This window comes from Psittacula echo, assembly GCF_963264785.1.
Source record: "Psittacula echo genome assembly, chromosome: 6".
NCBI classification, from domain to species: Eukaryota; Metazoa; Chordata; class Aves; order Psittaciformes; family Psittacidae; genus Psittacula; species Psittacula echo.
In genome coordinates, this window is record NC_137743.1 from 23,800,938 (window position 1) to 23,814,075 (window position 13,138).

At 59.5% G+C, this 13,138-nt stretch overlaps 2 protein-coding genes across 2 annotated transcripts in view; both read left to right on the top strand.

Moving 5' to 3' along the window:
- Positions 1 to 925: 925 nt before the first annotated feature.
- On the top strand, positions 926 to 5,431 carry SLC23A3 (solute carrier family 23 member 3; the record flags this gene model as incomplete). Its single annotated transcript, XM_080621975.1, has 12 exons — positions 926 to 1,033; positions 1,288 to 1,448; positions 1,961 to 2,055; positions 2,348 to 2,421; positions 2,734 to 2,915; positions 3,032 to 3,155; positions 3,514 to 3,661; positions 3,739 to 3,992; positions 4,191 to 4,296; positions 4,372 to 4,539; positions 4,740 to 4,835; positions 5,004 to 5,431. The coding sequence occupies 12 exons, from the start codon at positions 926 to 928 to the stop codon at positions 5,429 to 5,431; spliced, it is 1,944 nt and encodes a 647-aa protein (XP_080478101.1).
- A 2,617-nt stretch (positions 5,432 to 8,048) lies between these two features.
- Positions 8,049 to 13,138, top strand: part of NHEJ1 (non-homologous end joining factor 1) — a gene marked incomplete at both ends in the record, with an annotated part of 42,909 nt that continues 37,819 nt past the window's right edge. Inside the window, 4 exons of the mRNA XM_080620556.1 lie at positions 8,049 to 8,234; positions 9,131 to 9,340; positions 11,332 to 11,470; positions 12,633 to 12,691. Of these exons, the coding sequence (XP_080476682.1) occupies positions 8,049 to 8,234; positions 9,131 to 9,340; positions 11,332 to 11,470; positions 12,633 to 12,691 (594 nt within the window). The remainder of the gene's footprint in view (positions 8,235 to 9,130; positions 9,341 to 11,331; positions 11,471 to 12,632; positions 12,692 to 13,138) is intronic.

The window sequence follows — 13,138 nt, forward strand, 5'->3', positions numbered from 1 at the left end:
TGCCAGTTGAGCCCAGGAGCGCTGTGAGCACGTCCCATAGGGCTCGAGAGGGACCAGGCTTTTTGGTGACAGGGGGGACATTAGATCTGATGCCTAGGGAAGGCAGAGGCAGTGGGGGAGATGAGGTTCCCCATGCTTGGGAATGTGGGGAATGTGTGGTCTCCACTGCTCTTCGCTCTCCAAAGTCTGTCCAGTTAATGAGTGAGCCCCAAACGACAAGGGCTTGGCAGGGTCACTGTTGTGGTTGCTGGCAGAGCCACTGCTGCCCTGTGACAAAAACATGAGTGTCCTGCCTGTGCTCCCTTGGGAGCCCTCCCAGCCAAGCAGGCAGCGCTTGTCCCTGGCAGACTTGTCCAGCATCAATATTCAGGGACCTCCTCCTAGGAGTAAGGGGAACATGGTAGATCAGCATCAGAGACCCTCCTGGGAAAGGCATCGTGCCTACAGAGGGAAATGGCAGGACTTGGGGAGCTTTTAATAGGCTCTGCTGTGTCTGATGGTGGGGAAGGGCTAGACCAGGAGGGCAGGGGGTACTGTGTTGGGGAGGAACAAGCATAGTCAGAGCATCCTAGAGCTGGAAGATGCTCCTGGTAGGGATGCTTCAAGCACGTGAAGGAAGAGGTGGTTGTTCTGTGGCCCAGTCAGTCCCTGCTCTGTGCAGCACAAAAGGCAGGGATGGGACCTAGGCTGTGGGCAGTTGATGCCCTGATGTCCTGGCTCTTGTGGTGACAACCCAGGGTAACACTTGCATTCCTAGCCGCAAGGGCAGGTTACTCACCAACTCAAGTTAATGGCTAACCCTGAGGCAGTTCCTGTAGAAGGTGGAAGTTCAGTCCCGTGAGGCTTGTGAGGATCCCGTGGGGGTTGGGACCCTGCCCACCCCTTCTGCACTGCAAGCCAGGAACAGAGTTGGGGAGGCAGGAGCATGAATGGGGGCCATTGCAGAGTGTCTGGTGCCAGGAGCCCTGTGCTCGCATTCTGCTTCCTGCAGAAGATGTGCTCTTGGATGCTGAGCTGTTGCTTAGCCCTTCAGGTAAGGGAGGACTGTGGTGAGCAGCCAGAGATGGGGCAATGGGGAGAGGGCTGAGGTCCCTGCAGGAGGCAGGGCAGGAGTTGCATCCTGCCAGGCAAAGAGTGTGTGGGGCTCTGGCCAGGGTGTGCAGAGGACAGTGGTGGATGCTGGCAGGGGGTGTCGGTGAGTGTGCATCCACCCGGGGGGACAAGAATGGAGGCTGCAGCTCTGGGGGCTGCAGCAAGTTGTGACCACCCCCTCTCTTCTCTGCACAGCACCTGGCTGTGCAGGCCTCCTTGCTCTGCATCTTCCACCTCCTCCTGCTGCCCACCCTGCCTGAGGAGCCACTCCACAGCCAGGCCACCAGTGAGCTGCTGGCACGCAGCCTCTTCGCCTGCGGTATCTCCACAGTGCTGCAGACCACCCTGGGGAGCCGGTGAGAAAGGGGGCAAAGCAGTTGGAGCTGTTGCTGAGAGGAGGGTGATGCCATGGCAGGGCATGTCTCTGCCCCCCTACTAGGCTGTGGAAAGACAGGCTTTGCTGGAGGTGGGAAGGGGCACCAGGACAACCCCTTGTCCTCCATCTCTGCACAGATGTCCCTCTTCCTGCCATCACTGCATCCTCCTGTCACACATCCCTCTAGGAAAACTGCTGTGCTTTTCCTCCAGCTCTTTGCTGCTGTGCTCCAGCACCACACACAGCTCCTCCTGACCATCCTGTGCCTGTGCTGCCCATGGTTCGCAGGGGCTTGGTGTGTGCTTTGGCAAAGCCCCTGACCTCTGCTTGGGCTGTGCTAAGGGCACATTTGGGATATGGCATGACATCCTGCCACTTTGAGGTTCTCATCTCCTACCCTTCCTATCCCTCACTCCTATGGCAGGCAGGGCTTTGGAAATAGCCATGTCCCCTCTTTCCTCTCTAATGTGCCCTTGCTGTCCCCTTCCCCAGGCTGCCACTGGTTCATATCCCATCCTTCGAGTACCTGGTCCCTGCCATGGTGCTGAGCTCCCACCTGTCTCTTGGTGCCAGCATAGATAGGAACGGTGAGCACAGCCCTGGAGCCTTCTTCCCACAGGACCCAGGCCATGCTGGTGCCAGGGCATGTGCCCAGCACATGGGGTGGGGATGAGAAGTAGCAAAGGGCCCTGCCTGCTGGCTCCTCTGGTGATGGTACACAGCACCCTACTCACGCATGAGTGCATCTGGTTGCCACCCTAGGGTCAGGGCTTATAGGGATGGGGATGCTGACCAGCAGCCCCCATGCTGTGTGCTCTTGGACCTGGCTCCAGGAGCCCAATGTCCATGTGCATCACATCATGCAAAACTCCCTTCCAGGCACAGCTGGGGCCAGTGCATGCCGGGCACCACATTGCACTGTTGCAGAGAGTTGGGCTGCCCCGCTGCAAGAGGTGGGTGCTCCTGCACTGGGCTGGAAGTCCCTGTCCTGCTCCACCAGTGCCCCAGGTGTTACCTGCATCCCTGCACCCCCAGCCCCTTTCCCAGCCCTCCTGGGGATTGTCATGAATAGTGGGGATACAAGGGGATGTGCAAAGGCAGTGGGCCTCATGCTGTATGTGGGTGCATGTGTTCCTTCGGGCCTGGGGTGAGCAGAGCACAGGGAGCAAGTGACACTACTGGGGTAGTGGGAGTGTGTCCAGGGGAAAGCGTTGGTCTGCTCTCCATGCATCCTGTCGCATGGATCCCATCATTTCCTCCCACAGGTCTCTGGAGCTGTGCTGGTCTCTGGGCTGGTTCAGCTGGTGCTGGGAGTGTCTGGTGTGTGCGGGTGGGCAGCCCAACACTGTGGGCCCATGGTCCTGGCTCCTAGCCTTTCCATCATCGGGCTGTCTGCGTACAAGGAGGCTGCTTTCTTCTGCTCCACTAACTGGGTGGTAGCTCTGCTGTACGTGAGCTTCCCTTCATCACAGAGATGGGAATGGGGCATCCTCATGGTGCACAGCACGTGTTTGGGACCCCATCACCATGATGCTGCATGGTGACCTGTTCTCCCTCTCCTAGGCTCATGCTTCTTACTGTCACCTTCTCCCAGCACCTGGGGTCTTGCCGCCTGCCCTTCTGTGCCTGGCCCCAGGCTTGGAGGGGCTCCATGGAGCCATCTGTGCCCACTCTGCGCACATTCTCGGTACCAAAACTTGTACGACCTCGCTCCCTCTGCTTCACCTAGTTTTCTCTCTAAGCCTAGTTCTTCAGTGTGGCATTAGGTAGGGGTTAGATGGAGCAGAAGCAGGGGTGAGGAGTCCTGGTGTAGCTCCTAGGGTGTGGGTGCTGCTGGGGGAGCATAGAGGAGCTCTGCTCAAGGGTATAGGAGCAGCAGAGCCTGGGATGCTCCCTTCAGGGGTAAGGGGAGATGTAGCATGGCTCTTTGGGAGAGGTGACAGGACAAGGACCTGCTGTCTGGGGCACAGCAGATGGATGGGGTGCTGGTCAGGGCAGGCAGGGGAGGAGGGTGCTCTGCTGAGTGTCCTCTTGCTGCCTTGCAGGTACTACTCCCATTTGCTGGTGTCTGCATCCTCTGCGCTACCCTCAGCCATCTCCATATCCCCTGGGAATCTCTGGACCTGGCCATGGCCCAGCTGTCCTGGGCCAACACCACCTTTCATGCCCCTTGGGTCCACATCCCCTATGCAGGTGGGGGCCAGCAAGGCTGCATGCAGCCATCAGCCTTCAGCCAGGGCCTCTATCACCCATCCTTTCTCCTGCTGCAGGCGAATGGGGGTGGCCGCTGCTCACTTCCCGGGCGCTGGCAGTGGGCATCGCCATGGCCATGGGCTGCAGCATGAACTCGGTGGGCTGCTACGTGCTGTGCGGGAGGCTGCTGAGAGCCCCCCAGCTGCCCCCTGACGCATGCAACCGGGGGCTCTGCACGGAGGGGCTGGGCAGCCTCTTGGCAGGGCTGCTGGGTGCCCCGGGGGGCACTGCTGCCAGTATCGCCAACGCCTGCGCTGCCGGCCTCACCCAGGTATGGCTGGGGTTGGGAGGAGGGTCAGCAAGGGATGGAGAGGCAATGGAGCAAGAGGGGTGGGTGACCTGCAGCACCCAAGCTGTCACTAGATCATCGCTGGGAAAGGCAGGTCTGTATGGCAGGATGGGGGGGAACACGACACGACAGAGTGGGGAGCGGCGCTCCCTGTCCTCACTTTCCTGTCCTTTCTACCAGACTGGCTCTCGCCTCTCAGTTCAAGTAAGTGCGCTGGCGTGTGTGGTGCTGGGCATGTCCCCAAGGCTGGTGAGGCTCCTCACCTGCATCCCACTGGCTGTTCACGGTGGGTACTCTGCCATTCCCCTGCACTTTGGTGCCTGCAGCTTGCCTGGCACTACCTGACTCCTGTCCCTCGCAGGAGGGGTACTCTGCATCACTTATGCCGTAGCCGTGGGCACAGGGATCTCCTACTTCCAGTATGCGGACATCAACTCAGGGAGGAACATCTTCATCGTTGGCTTTGCCATGTTCATGGCGCTTCTGGTGCCGCGGTGGTTTGGCACAGCTCTGGCTCACCTGACCACAGGTAGCAGGGACATTCCCCAAGGCAGGCAAAGCCTCAGGCCCTGTGGCAGGGTGACCACACTTTTCCAATGTCCCGGGAAGCTGGGTCAGCTCATGGCAGCAGGCAGCTCCCTCTCCAACTCCTGGATCTGCCATGGCAGCTCCTGGTCCTTTCCCTCTTGGACTGGGATGTCCTGGGTGATTCTGGCACCATCTCTGCAGGCTGGGTTCCCCTGGACCTCCTCTTCCTTTCCCTGCTCATGGCACCTGTGGTCTTAACTGGCTCTTTGTCGTTTCTCCTGGAGAACACAGTCTCAGGTGAGTGGCTGCTCTAGGTACTCTGTGTGAGCCCCTGCTCTGAGGGCTGTATCTGGCCATAGGACTGCCTGCAGGAAGCCCTGCTGTGGGTCCTGGCGCTGGTGTAGGCTGGGACAGTGCAACTGGAGGAAGGGGCTCCCATCACACTGCTCACTTCTGTGCTTGCAGGAACCGTGGAAGAGCGAGGGCTGCTTTTTGAGCTGGGGCCATGGAGAGCCAGGGTAGGCGACCGCCATGCCCATGGAGACAGAGGCAAATCCAGCCAGGCATATGGGCTACCCCCTGGGCTGAGCAGGCTGCTGCCTTCCTCCTGCAAAGCCTTTCCCTGCTGCTTCCTTTGCCCGAGGAGTGAGGAAGAGGAGGAGAAGGAGGATGAGGAGAAGGGCGGCCATGCCACTGAGGAGGGGGCTACTGCCCCTGAGGAAGGGATGCACCTACTCCCCAAACCTGGCTCAGGGGAGCCACAGCCACCCAGGAGGACAAGTGAGACAGTTATGGATGCATGGACACCGTGGCCTGACTCTGCAGAGTGCGGACACGTCATGGTGGACCAGCGTTGTGCCCCAAAGACAGCTTGTGAGCCACTTTGCTCCTAGTTTCTGAAGCCCACAGGGACTGAAGGGACTTGTGCTTTGACACTCCCAGCACAAACCCCATTTCCTTGCTTGGGAGTGAGGTATAAAAACCTTCAATCAACTTTGCTCTTTTCAGGGATTTCCTTTCTAGCCAGGATTTGCCTGGGAGATGCCAGCCCTCCTTCCCCTGGTAGCCTGAGGACTGCAACCACAGAGGCCACAGCCATCTGGTGCCACTGCAGCTGGGGATGTGGGTGCCATCAGCCTGTGGACATGGCTGGGGAAGGGCTCAAGGGCTCAGTGCTTTGACCATCCCCAAAGGACTCTGCTCACCTCTGGCACCATGATCAGGAAGGGCTGGCTCTCCATCTCCTCCCTGCTGTGTCCCAGCTGTGCCCATGGCCCCTTGATGCCCATGGCACTAGGCATATACTAATGCCCTGATACACCAGCATGCCCCAGGCTGGGGATGCAGCTCAGTTCAGCTCTCCAAAGCAGTAAATTCCTTTTTACCTGCAGCACGTTGGTCCCAGCAGCACTCACCATTTAACTGCCAGCACTGGATTTCTCTAGGGAAGAAACAACAACATTGAAATGTTGCCTTTGACCCCCGTGATTAAGTTTGGTGCCTGGGTTGTTTTCTGCCGCTGGCTGATTACACCGACTACAGCAGAGCCTGCACCAGCCCTGCTCGCTGCTGCAGCCTTTACTGCAGATCAGAGTCCACGGGTACTCCCCGTGCTGCCACCACCAGTCTGGACCAGCCTGCAAACGCACAGCAGTGGGGCAGGAACGGCTGGGGTTTTGCAGCCTTTGGGTGATGCAAGCTGGCCCTGGGTGCAAGCTCAGAGGAAGGACAAACTTGGGCTGGGGGGATGGTGAAGCTTATCCATGACAGCATCCTACCTGAGCCATGCACCCATATGGCCCTGCACTCCGTGCCCAAAGCATGACTCGGTCCAGCACCCTGCTTGGATCCTGTACCCCAAACCGTCCTGCACCCTGACCTGGCCAGGCAATCCCATCCATCCTGCACCCTGCCTGGGTTCTGCACGCCAAAGCCCCTGCCTGCTCCCACATACCCCGACAACCCTTCGGGATGCAAATGTTCCGGGATGACCCTCCCCCGGTCCCGCCCCGAGAGCGACTGCAGCCTGCACGGTAGGGAGAGGTTTGAGGGCAGGGCGTTAATAGCGTGCAAATGGGGAGCGCGGGGGCTGTACATGGGTGCGGGGGGGCAGTTCGTGGGTGCAAGGTGGGTGGCCTCAGTGCATGGGGTGCAGGTGGGGGTTCACAGTCAGGGCATGGGTGCTGGGGGGTGTCAGTGCCCGGGGCAAGGATGGGACTATGCTCAGCCTGGCGGGGCTGGGCGTGCGCCGTGTCCACGGCCTCTTCCAGGCTGTCATAGCGCTGCTCTGCGGTGTTCCAGACCCAGTCCCTGGGCATGGAGGCAGAGGCACCTGCAGCCCCAGCTATGTGAGGCTCGCTCGCGTGCAGCGAAGTCCCAGCAGAAGCCTGGGAGAGCTGCGGCGTGGGTGCATGCCCTGTGCCGTGCCTGCGCGGGCACCCTGTGGCTGCTTGAGGAATAAACCCGGGGCCAAGGGACCAGACCCCTGGCTGCTGCTGCCCCTCCCGGCTGTCCCCCGCTGGGACCTTGTACCAGGATGTTTCGCAACAGCAGCAAGCACAAAACAAAATCGTGAGGCGTTTCAGTCCCCAGCGCTTTGCGCAGCATCTTGGACATGGCACCTGCTGTGATAACTGGGGATGCCCAAGCCGTGCCAGCTCAGGTCCCCGTCCTTGTCAGCAGCCGAGGGAGCAAGAGCAGTTGCTTCCAGGTCTCTGAGGAAACGATGGCCATTGCCATGCCGGTGACCCATAGCGTGCACATCCCAGCGCGCCCCGCGGAAGAGAGCAGCATCCTGGGAGCTGTAGTCCCGCCCTCGCCTCCGGCCCGGCGCTGCTCGCCTCTGCAAGCCCCTCACGCAGACAGCCTTTGTCCCACCTGCTCCTCTTGCCCTCGGGTAACTCCGCGGCGCACCAGTGCTGCGGGCACGCTGGGATCATTGGGTGCCCGAGTGTTTGAGCAGGCACAGAGCTCGTCACAGGGAGGAGCGGGAAGCGGCAGGGCTCGCGGACAGCTTGCGCTGCTGCCAGCACTGCCGGCTCTGATGCAGGCAGGGGACTGCCCGTGGCTCACGTGGAGCACGGGGATGGGATGTCCAAGCAAGAGGGAGGCTGCAGCATCTCCTTGCCCGTCTCAGTGCAAGCAAGGCAGCTTAAATGTTAATTTGGATGTAGAGGTCTTGCCATATTAATGGTAGCAAGCACTGGAAAATGCCGGGGAGCCAGCAAGTACATTGCCGTGTGTCAGCTGGTGTGTTTGGGATGCTTATTGTGAGCTGGGGTAGAAACTACCCTGCACAGAGCTCCCCAAAATGCCTGCCCCAGCAGAGCTGCGTGCATGTGCAGGGATGTGTGTGACTGGAGCTAGCTGAGCACCCTCACCTCTGGGCTGCAAAGTGGGGCTTGGCATCATGAATGGGTGGGCAGGGGCCAAGGGTCCATGTGAAGCCACCTCAAGGCCTGGGTTCTTCCTGGGTTTGGGTGAGGCAGAGACATGATTGCTCTTTTGCAGATGGAGGGCTCCAAGGAGCTGGAGAGCAGCCTCCTGACACAGCCCTGGGCTTCTGTTTGCCTTGGCGAGTCCACTTTTATTGCCAAAGTGTGCTTCAGGGATACTGGCTACATCCTCCTCATCTCTGACCTCAGCAGCGTCTGGTACGAGAGTGCAGATGCCAAGGCTGTGGGACAAAGGTCCAAGGTGAGTGTCTGGAAAGTCCAGGGACCTCCTTTTCTCCTTGTAGCAGCTGACATCCCAGCACAGATTGCTTGGTGACACAAAGACAGTTGGATCTGACAGGGCTCGGGTGCAGACACCTGGCCTGGGAAGTCCCTGGGCAGCTCTGCCCAAGCACTGCTACCCTGGATGGCTGAGCACCCTTCTCCTGGGAGAGTGGGCCAGGCTCTTTAAGATGCCCAGAGCAACTAGATGTTCGCTGGGGCTGCATGCTGAGGCTGGCATACTCATTCCATTTGTGGGCTGGATGAACAGCTGGTTTCCCCAGGATCAGTGCTAAAGGAAGAGCTTGAAAAAAGGCTGCCTTCCTGCCAGGGATGGGGAGACTCCTGCTCACATTCAGAGGAGGCACAGACCCACATGGGATGTCCTCTTAGCATGGCCCCCAAAACACACGGGGCCATGCCTCATCCCTCACCCCAACCTGTGTCCCCCCGTGCCTAGGTCACCCCTGTTTGCCATGTCCCTCTGCCCACAAAGCGCTGTGCTGAGCAGCTGCTGGCAGGAGGGGTGGGCATGCAGGGGCAGCCATCTCCCAGCACTGTCAGGTTAGCTGAGCTGTGACGACTCTCAGCCAGCCTGGGACACTCGTGGTGGCATGCAGGGCAGATGCACTAGTGGAGACCGCTGCACCCTGCCCACCACCTGGGCCTTCCTGGGCTGGCAGGGCAGGGGAGCCTTCACACCTTGCCTGGGGAGTATTCTGTCACAGGGCTGGAAGCTGAGGCCCAGGGATGACTTTTGCAGCACTGGGACATGCAGAAGTAGTTTGTCTCCTTCTGTGCTGGAGTTTCTGCTGCTTGTTTCCCAGTGCCGAGCTCCCAGGGCAATGCTGTACCTCTAAACTTGCCTTTCCCCAGGAGCTGAACAAGCGGCTGACAGTCCAGGTGTCTTCCTTCCTGCACCACTTGTGCAAAGTGATAGGCCCCTTGCTGGCAGGGCAGCCGGATGCCACCACCTCCTTATCCTGCCACCGCACTGCCGGTGGGCTCAGCCTGCACGTGAAGAGTGAGCTCTCAGGACTGCCCTTCTACTGGGACTTCCACTGCTGCCCTGCTCCTGTGGAGATGGTGAGCGAAGCTGCAGAAAGTTTGGGGAGGGGAATGGCCAAAATTAAGGGTTGTCTCCTAATGCATGGAGGCTTTTGGGTGGTCTTGGGCTGTGCTGGTGGCTCTAGAGTGCCTGGCTCTGCCTGCTGCCCCTCACACAGAATCACAGAATGGTTTGGGAAAGGACCTTAAAATCATCCAGTTCCACCCCCCCTGCCCTGAGCAGGGACACCTCACACTAAACTATGTCACCCAAGGCTCTGTCCAACCTGGCCTTGGACACTGCCAGGGATGGAGTATTTACCACTTCCTTTGGCACCCCTCCTTCCAGTGCCTCACCACTCTTACAGTAAAGAATTCCTTCCTTATGTCTGACCTAAATCTCTTCTATTTAAGTTTAAACCCATTGCCCTTTGTCCTATCACTACAGTCCCTAATGGAGAGTCGCTCTCCAGCATCCTTGGAGGCCCTCTTCTCCAGGCAGAACAGCCCCAACTTTCTCAGCCTGTCTTCCTATGAGAGGTGCTCAAGCCTTGTTATCATCCTCGTGGCCCTCTGGACTTGCTCCAACAGCTCCATGTCCTTCCCATGGCTCACTGCCCCATTTCTTCAGACTGAGGCTTTGGCACCTTGGTTGGTACCTTGCAGTGAGGCAGGGATGGCCCAGCAGGTGCTGGTACCCCGGCAGCAGGGAGTTGTCCAGTTTGGGATGAGACCCTGCCAGCACCCTGCACAGCAGAGTGATGCTGTTCTCCTTTGGTGCACCTCGGAAGTGGGGCATAGAGCAGGGGGTACCCCCAAAGGATCCGCAGGTGCTCCATCACAACTGCGGGAATGAAAGCGGCGTCTTCCCGGCTTTTAAGAGGCTGCTCTTACCACGGGGGCTGCCCAACATTGATTTTCGGGGAGCAGCCCCCTGCAGCCCTGTCACAAGCTGCGTTTGTGACCCGCGACGGACCCCTGGCAGGCGGGACGGGGCTGCCCGGGCCGCCGCCCTCCGCTCGGGTCCCTCCTGGTCCCCCGCTCTGCGGCCCTGCGCGCACAAGAGGGCGCCCGGTACCCGCTAACCGCTCAGCGGGAGCCTCCAGTGGTAGGAACGGCCCCGCGGCCGGCCCTGCGGCTCCGCTGCCGGCGGGAGGCAGCGCCTTCCATCCCTGACACCCCCTCCCAACGGGTCCTGATGCCGGTCCCGTCCCTTCTCCCCCGGAATGCTGTGCTTGAGCATCACGGGGAGAAGAGCTGGGCTCCCCACCCGCCATAGGGGTGTTTGTCCTCACTTTCAAGATTGAACTGGGGAGCAAATAAACCCGAGGTCCTGGCTTGGCTTGACTTGCTGTCCCTCCCTGGGCAAGAAGCATGGAGGCTGAGTGGAAAAGGTGCAAAGCCCAAGCGCTCCGTTGGTAGCTGCTCCTCTCCTTTTGCTTGGAAATATGAAAGATGCCTGCAAGGCACCCAAGAAATGGGAATCCATTGGATGCTGAGCGTGGCTGGTGTGGATGTGGGAATGAGGAACAACTCTACCTTGCAAAGATCGGCTCAGCAGCTGGCCAGTGGCTCCAGGCCGGCACAAAGTCCTCCTGGCAAAATGCTGCTTGCCTTGTCCCAGCTCTGCAGCCACTGGTCCCCTCTGAGTGCTTGGGTGCATGATCGTTGTCACTTCTGCAGCTCATCCCTGGGGCACATGGCAAGGTCTGTACTTCCTGCTGCACCCCAAATGGCAGGTGGAGCATTGCCTATCTTTGCGCACTGTCCCACTCAGGATATCCCACCCAATCTTTCACCTGCTGCAGTCCTCAGCTGTGAAAGGATGGGGCTGGGATGGAGGGATGTCTCCTGTAGCATGTGGCCTCCCTTCTCCCAGCTCATGTTTTTTGACCACTTCTCACTGGATTTGAGTGAGACATGGGGTATCTTGGGGAGCTCTGTGTGAGCTGGGGTGCAGCTCTTGCTATGGCCTTCCTGCCTGCCCTGCTCCCCTGGAGCTTTCCTAAAGTGTCCTTCCTCCATCCTAGGTGTCCTGCCACCTCATCAGGCCCTTGATTCAGATGAGCCTGGCGCTGCAGTCCCAGGTGCAAAAGCTGGCCTCCCTGCTGCTTCAGAAGGATGCTGAGATCGAAGACTACAGGGAGAGCGGGGCCACTCTCAGCAGAGGTGAGAAGGGATGCCTAGGACCTAGAGAGGAGCAAGTAGGGAGTGAGTTTCCTCCTTAGCACAGGGCTGGCATGCTCTGCTCTCTCTGGCTGTTACCCAGCCAGGCTTGTTTCATGTTCAGCCATGCTGGCAACAAGATGGTAGCCAGGAGGCTGGGGAGCAGCCCCTGGGGAGAGCTGGGGGGGAAAGGCCCTTGACCGGAAGCTGGAGGAGCTGGGGAGTCGCCAAGGGGCTCTCCACTTCACCTGGCTGTTCCCCAGGAGTCGGCAGGGGTGCCAGCGGAGGCCGGCCCTGCAGCGGTGTTGGGCTCCCTTCCCAAGCACGGTAGCTCCCAAGTGCTTGGAGAGCAACCAGGGGCTCCCGGCTCTCCCCGCCATGGGAACCGCAGCCATGTGTGTGGCCCCCCTCCAGCGCCCAGCTCACCTCGCCACCAGCGGGGATAGGTGGGAAGAAGCCTTCTGGGGTAGGACATGGGTCAGGACCTTCTCTGGGGAGCCGCACTGGGGAGGTTATCCTCTGCCCATGCAGGTTGGCTAGGAGCTGTTTCTCGGCTCATTCCTTGCTAGTGCTGCGCTCTGTCAGCTGCCAGAGGTGATGCCTGCCCTTCCATGGGAATTTTACCCCCCGCAAATGTGGGGACTGATGGGGATCTCACAGGGATCAGCCCTGACTTGCATATCATGGCCAGGAAGGTGATGTGGTCCAGACCCTGTCCATTGGCAGGCACCCCACCACAGGAACCTGGATCTTCCCTGCAGCTGCACTAGAGTTGCATCAGCTGGCTGCTCTCCCCTCTCTTCTGATGCGTGCTGGCCTTACAGGGCTTGGGGCAGCCAGAACAACCTGGTTTGGGCCCAGGGACCGATGCTGGTAGGCAGATGGCCTCTCTTGTCTGGGAAGGGTGGGATGCTGGGAGGAAGCTTTGGACCAGTGCTGCTAAGCAGAGCTGGCCAGGTGCTTCTCCAGACAACATCCTAGCAGTGGTGGGGGAAAATCAGTGTTTTGAACAAGGTGCAGAGCACAACAAGCTCTTCTGCTGGCTCAGGGTGAGTGTGCTGAAGCTGTTCCCGACAGTCCGCTTGCCTCACAGGCAGGGAAAGGGAGAGCCAGGGTCAGAGGTCTGGCAAGATCTGTCCAAGCTGATCCCTGCTTTCCCTTGCAGATCGCCTGCAGACGGAACCCTTCCAGGAGGAGACATTTCAGCAGCACTTCATGGCTAAGGTAAGGAGCTGTGCAAGTGCTCCCTTCTTTGACAAACGAGTGGTGGGGAGCTGACACCAGCAGCCCCAGTGTGAAGTGGGCTAGGCTGGATGGGGACACTGCTGGACTTGCCTGGAGACGTGTAATGGCCACTGGCTCTCCCATAGCCCTCCTTTGTGTCCTTGCACCTTGTCTGGAGGGTGAGCAGAGCTGGGGGCATGCCTGGTATGGCTGGATGGGGAGGTGGCACCATGTTTTGTCATCCTCTTGCCACTTACCTGGCTGCTGGTTGTTGCTGGGGATGCAAGCTGGGCTGGCTGTTCCATGGGAGTGTGTCATTACCGGGGCATCCTCACCTGCCTCCCACACTTGCTGTGGATCTGAAACACTGATGCTGATGTCAGGCAAGGAGCAGGTAAATGAGGAGAAGCCATCTGCTCCTTTTGGTTTATCTGCTGCTTTTAGGGT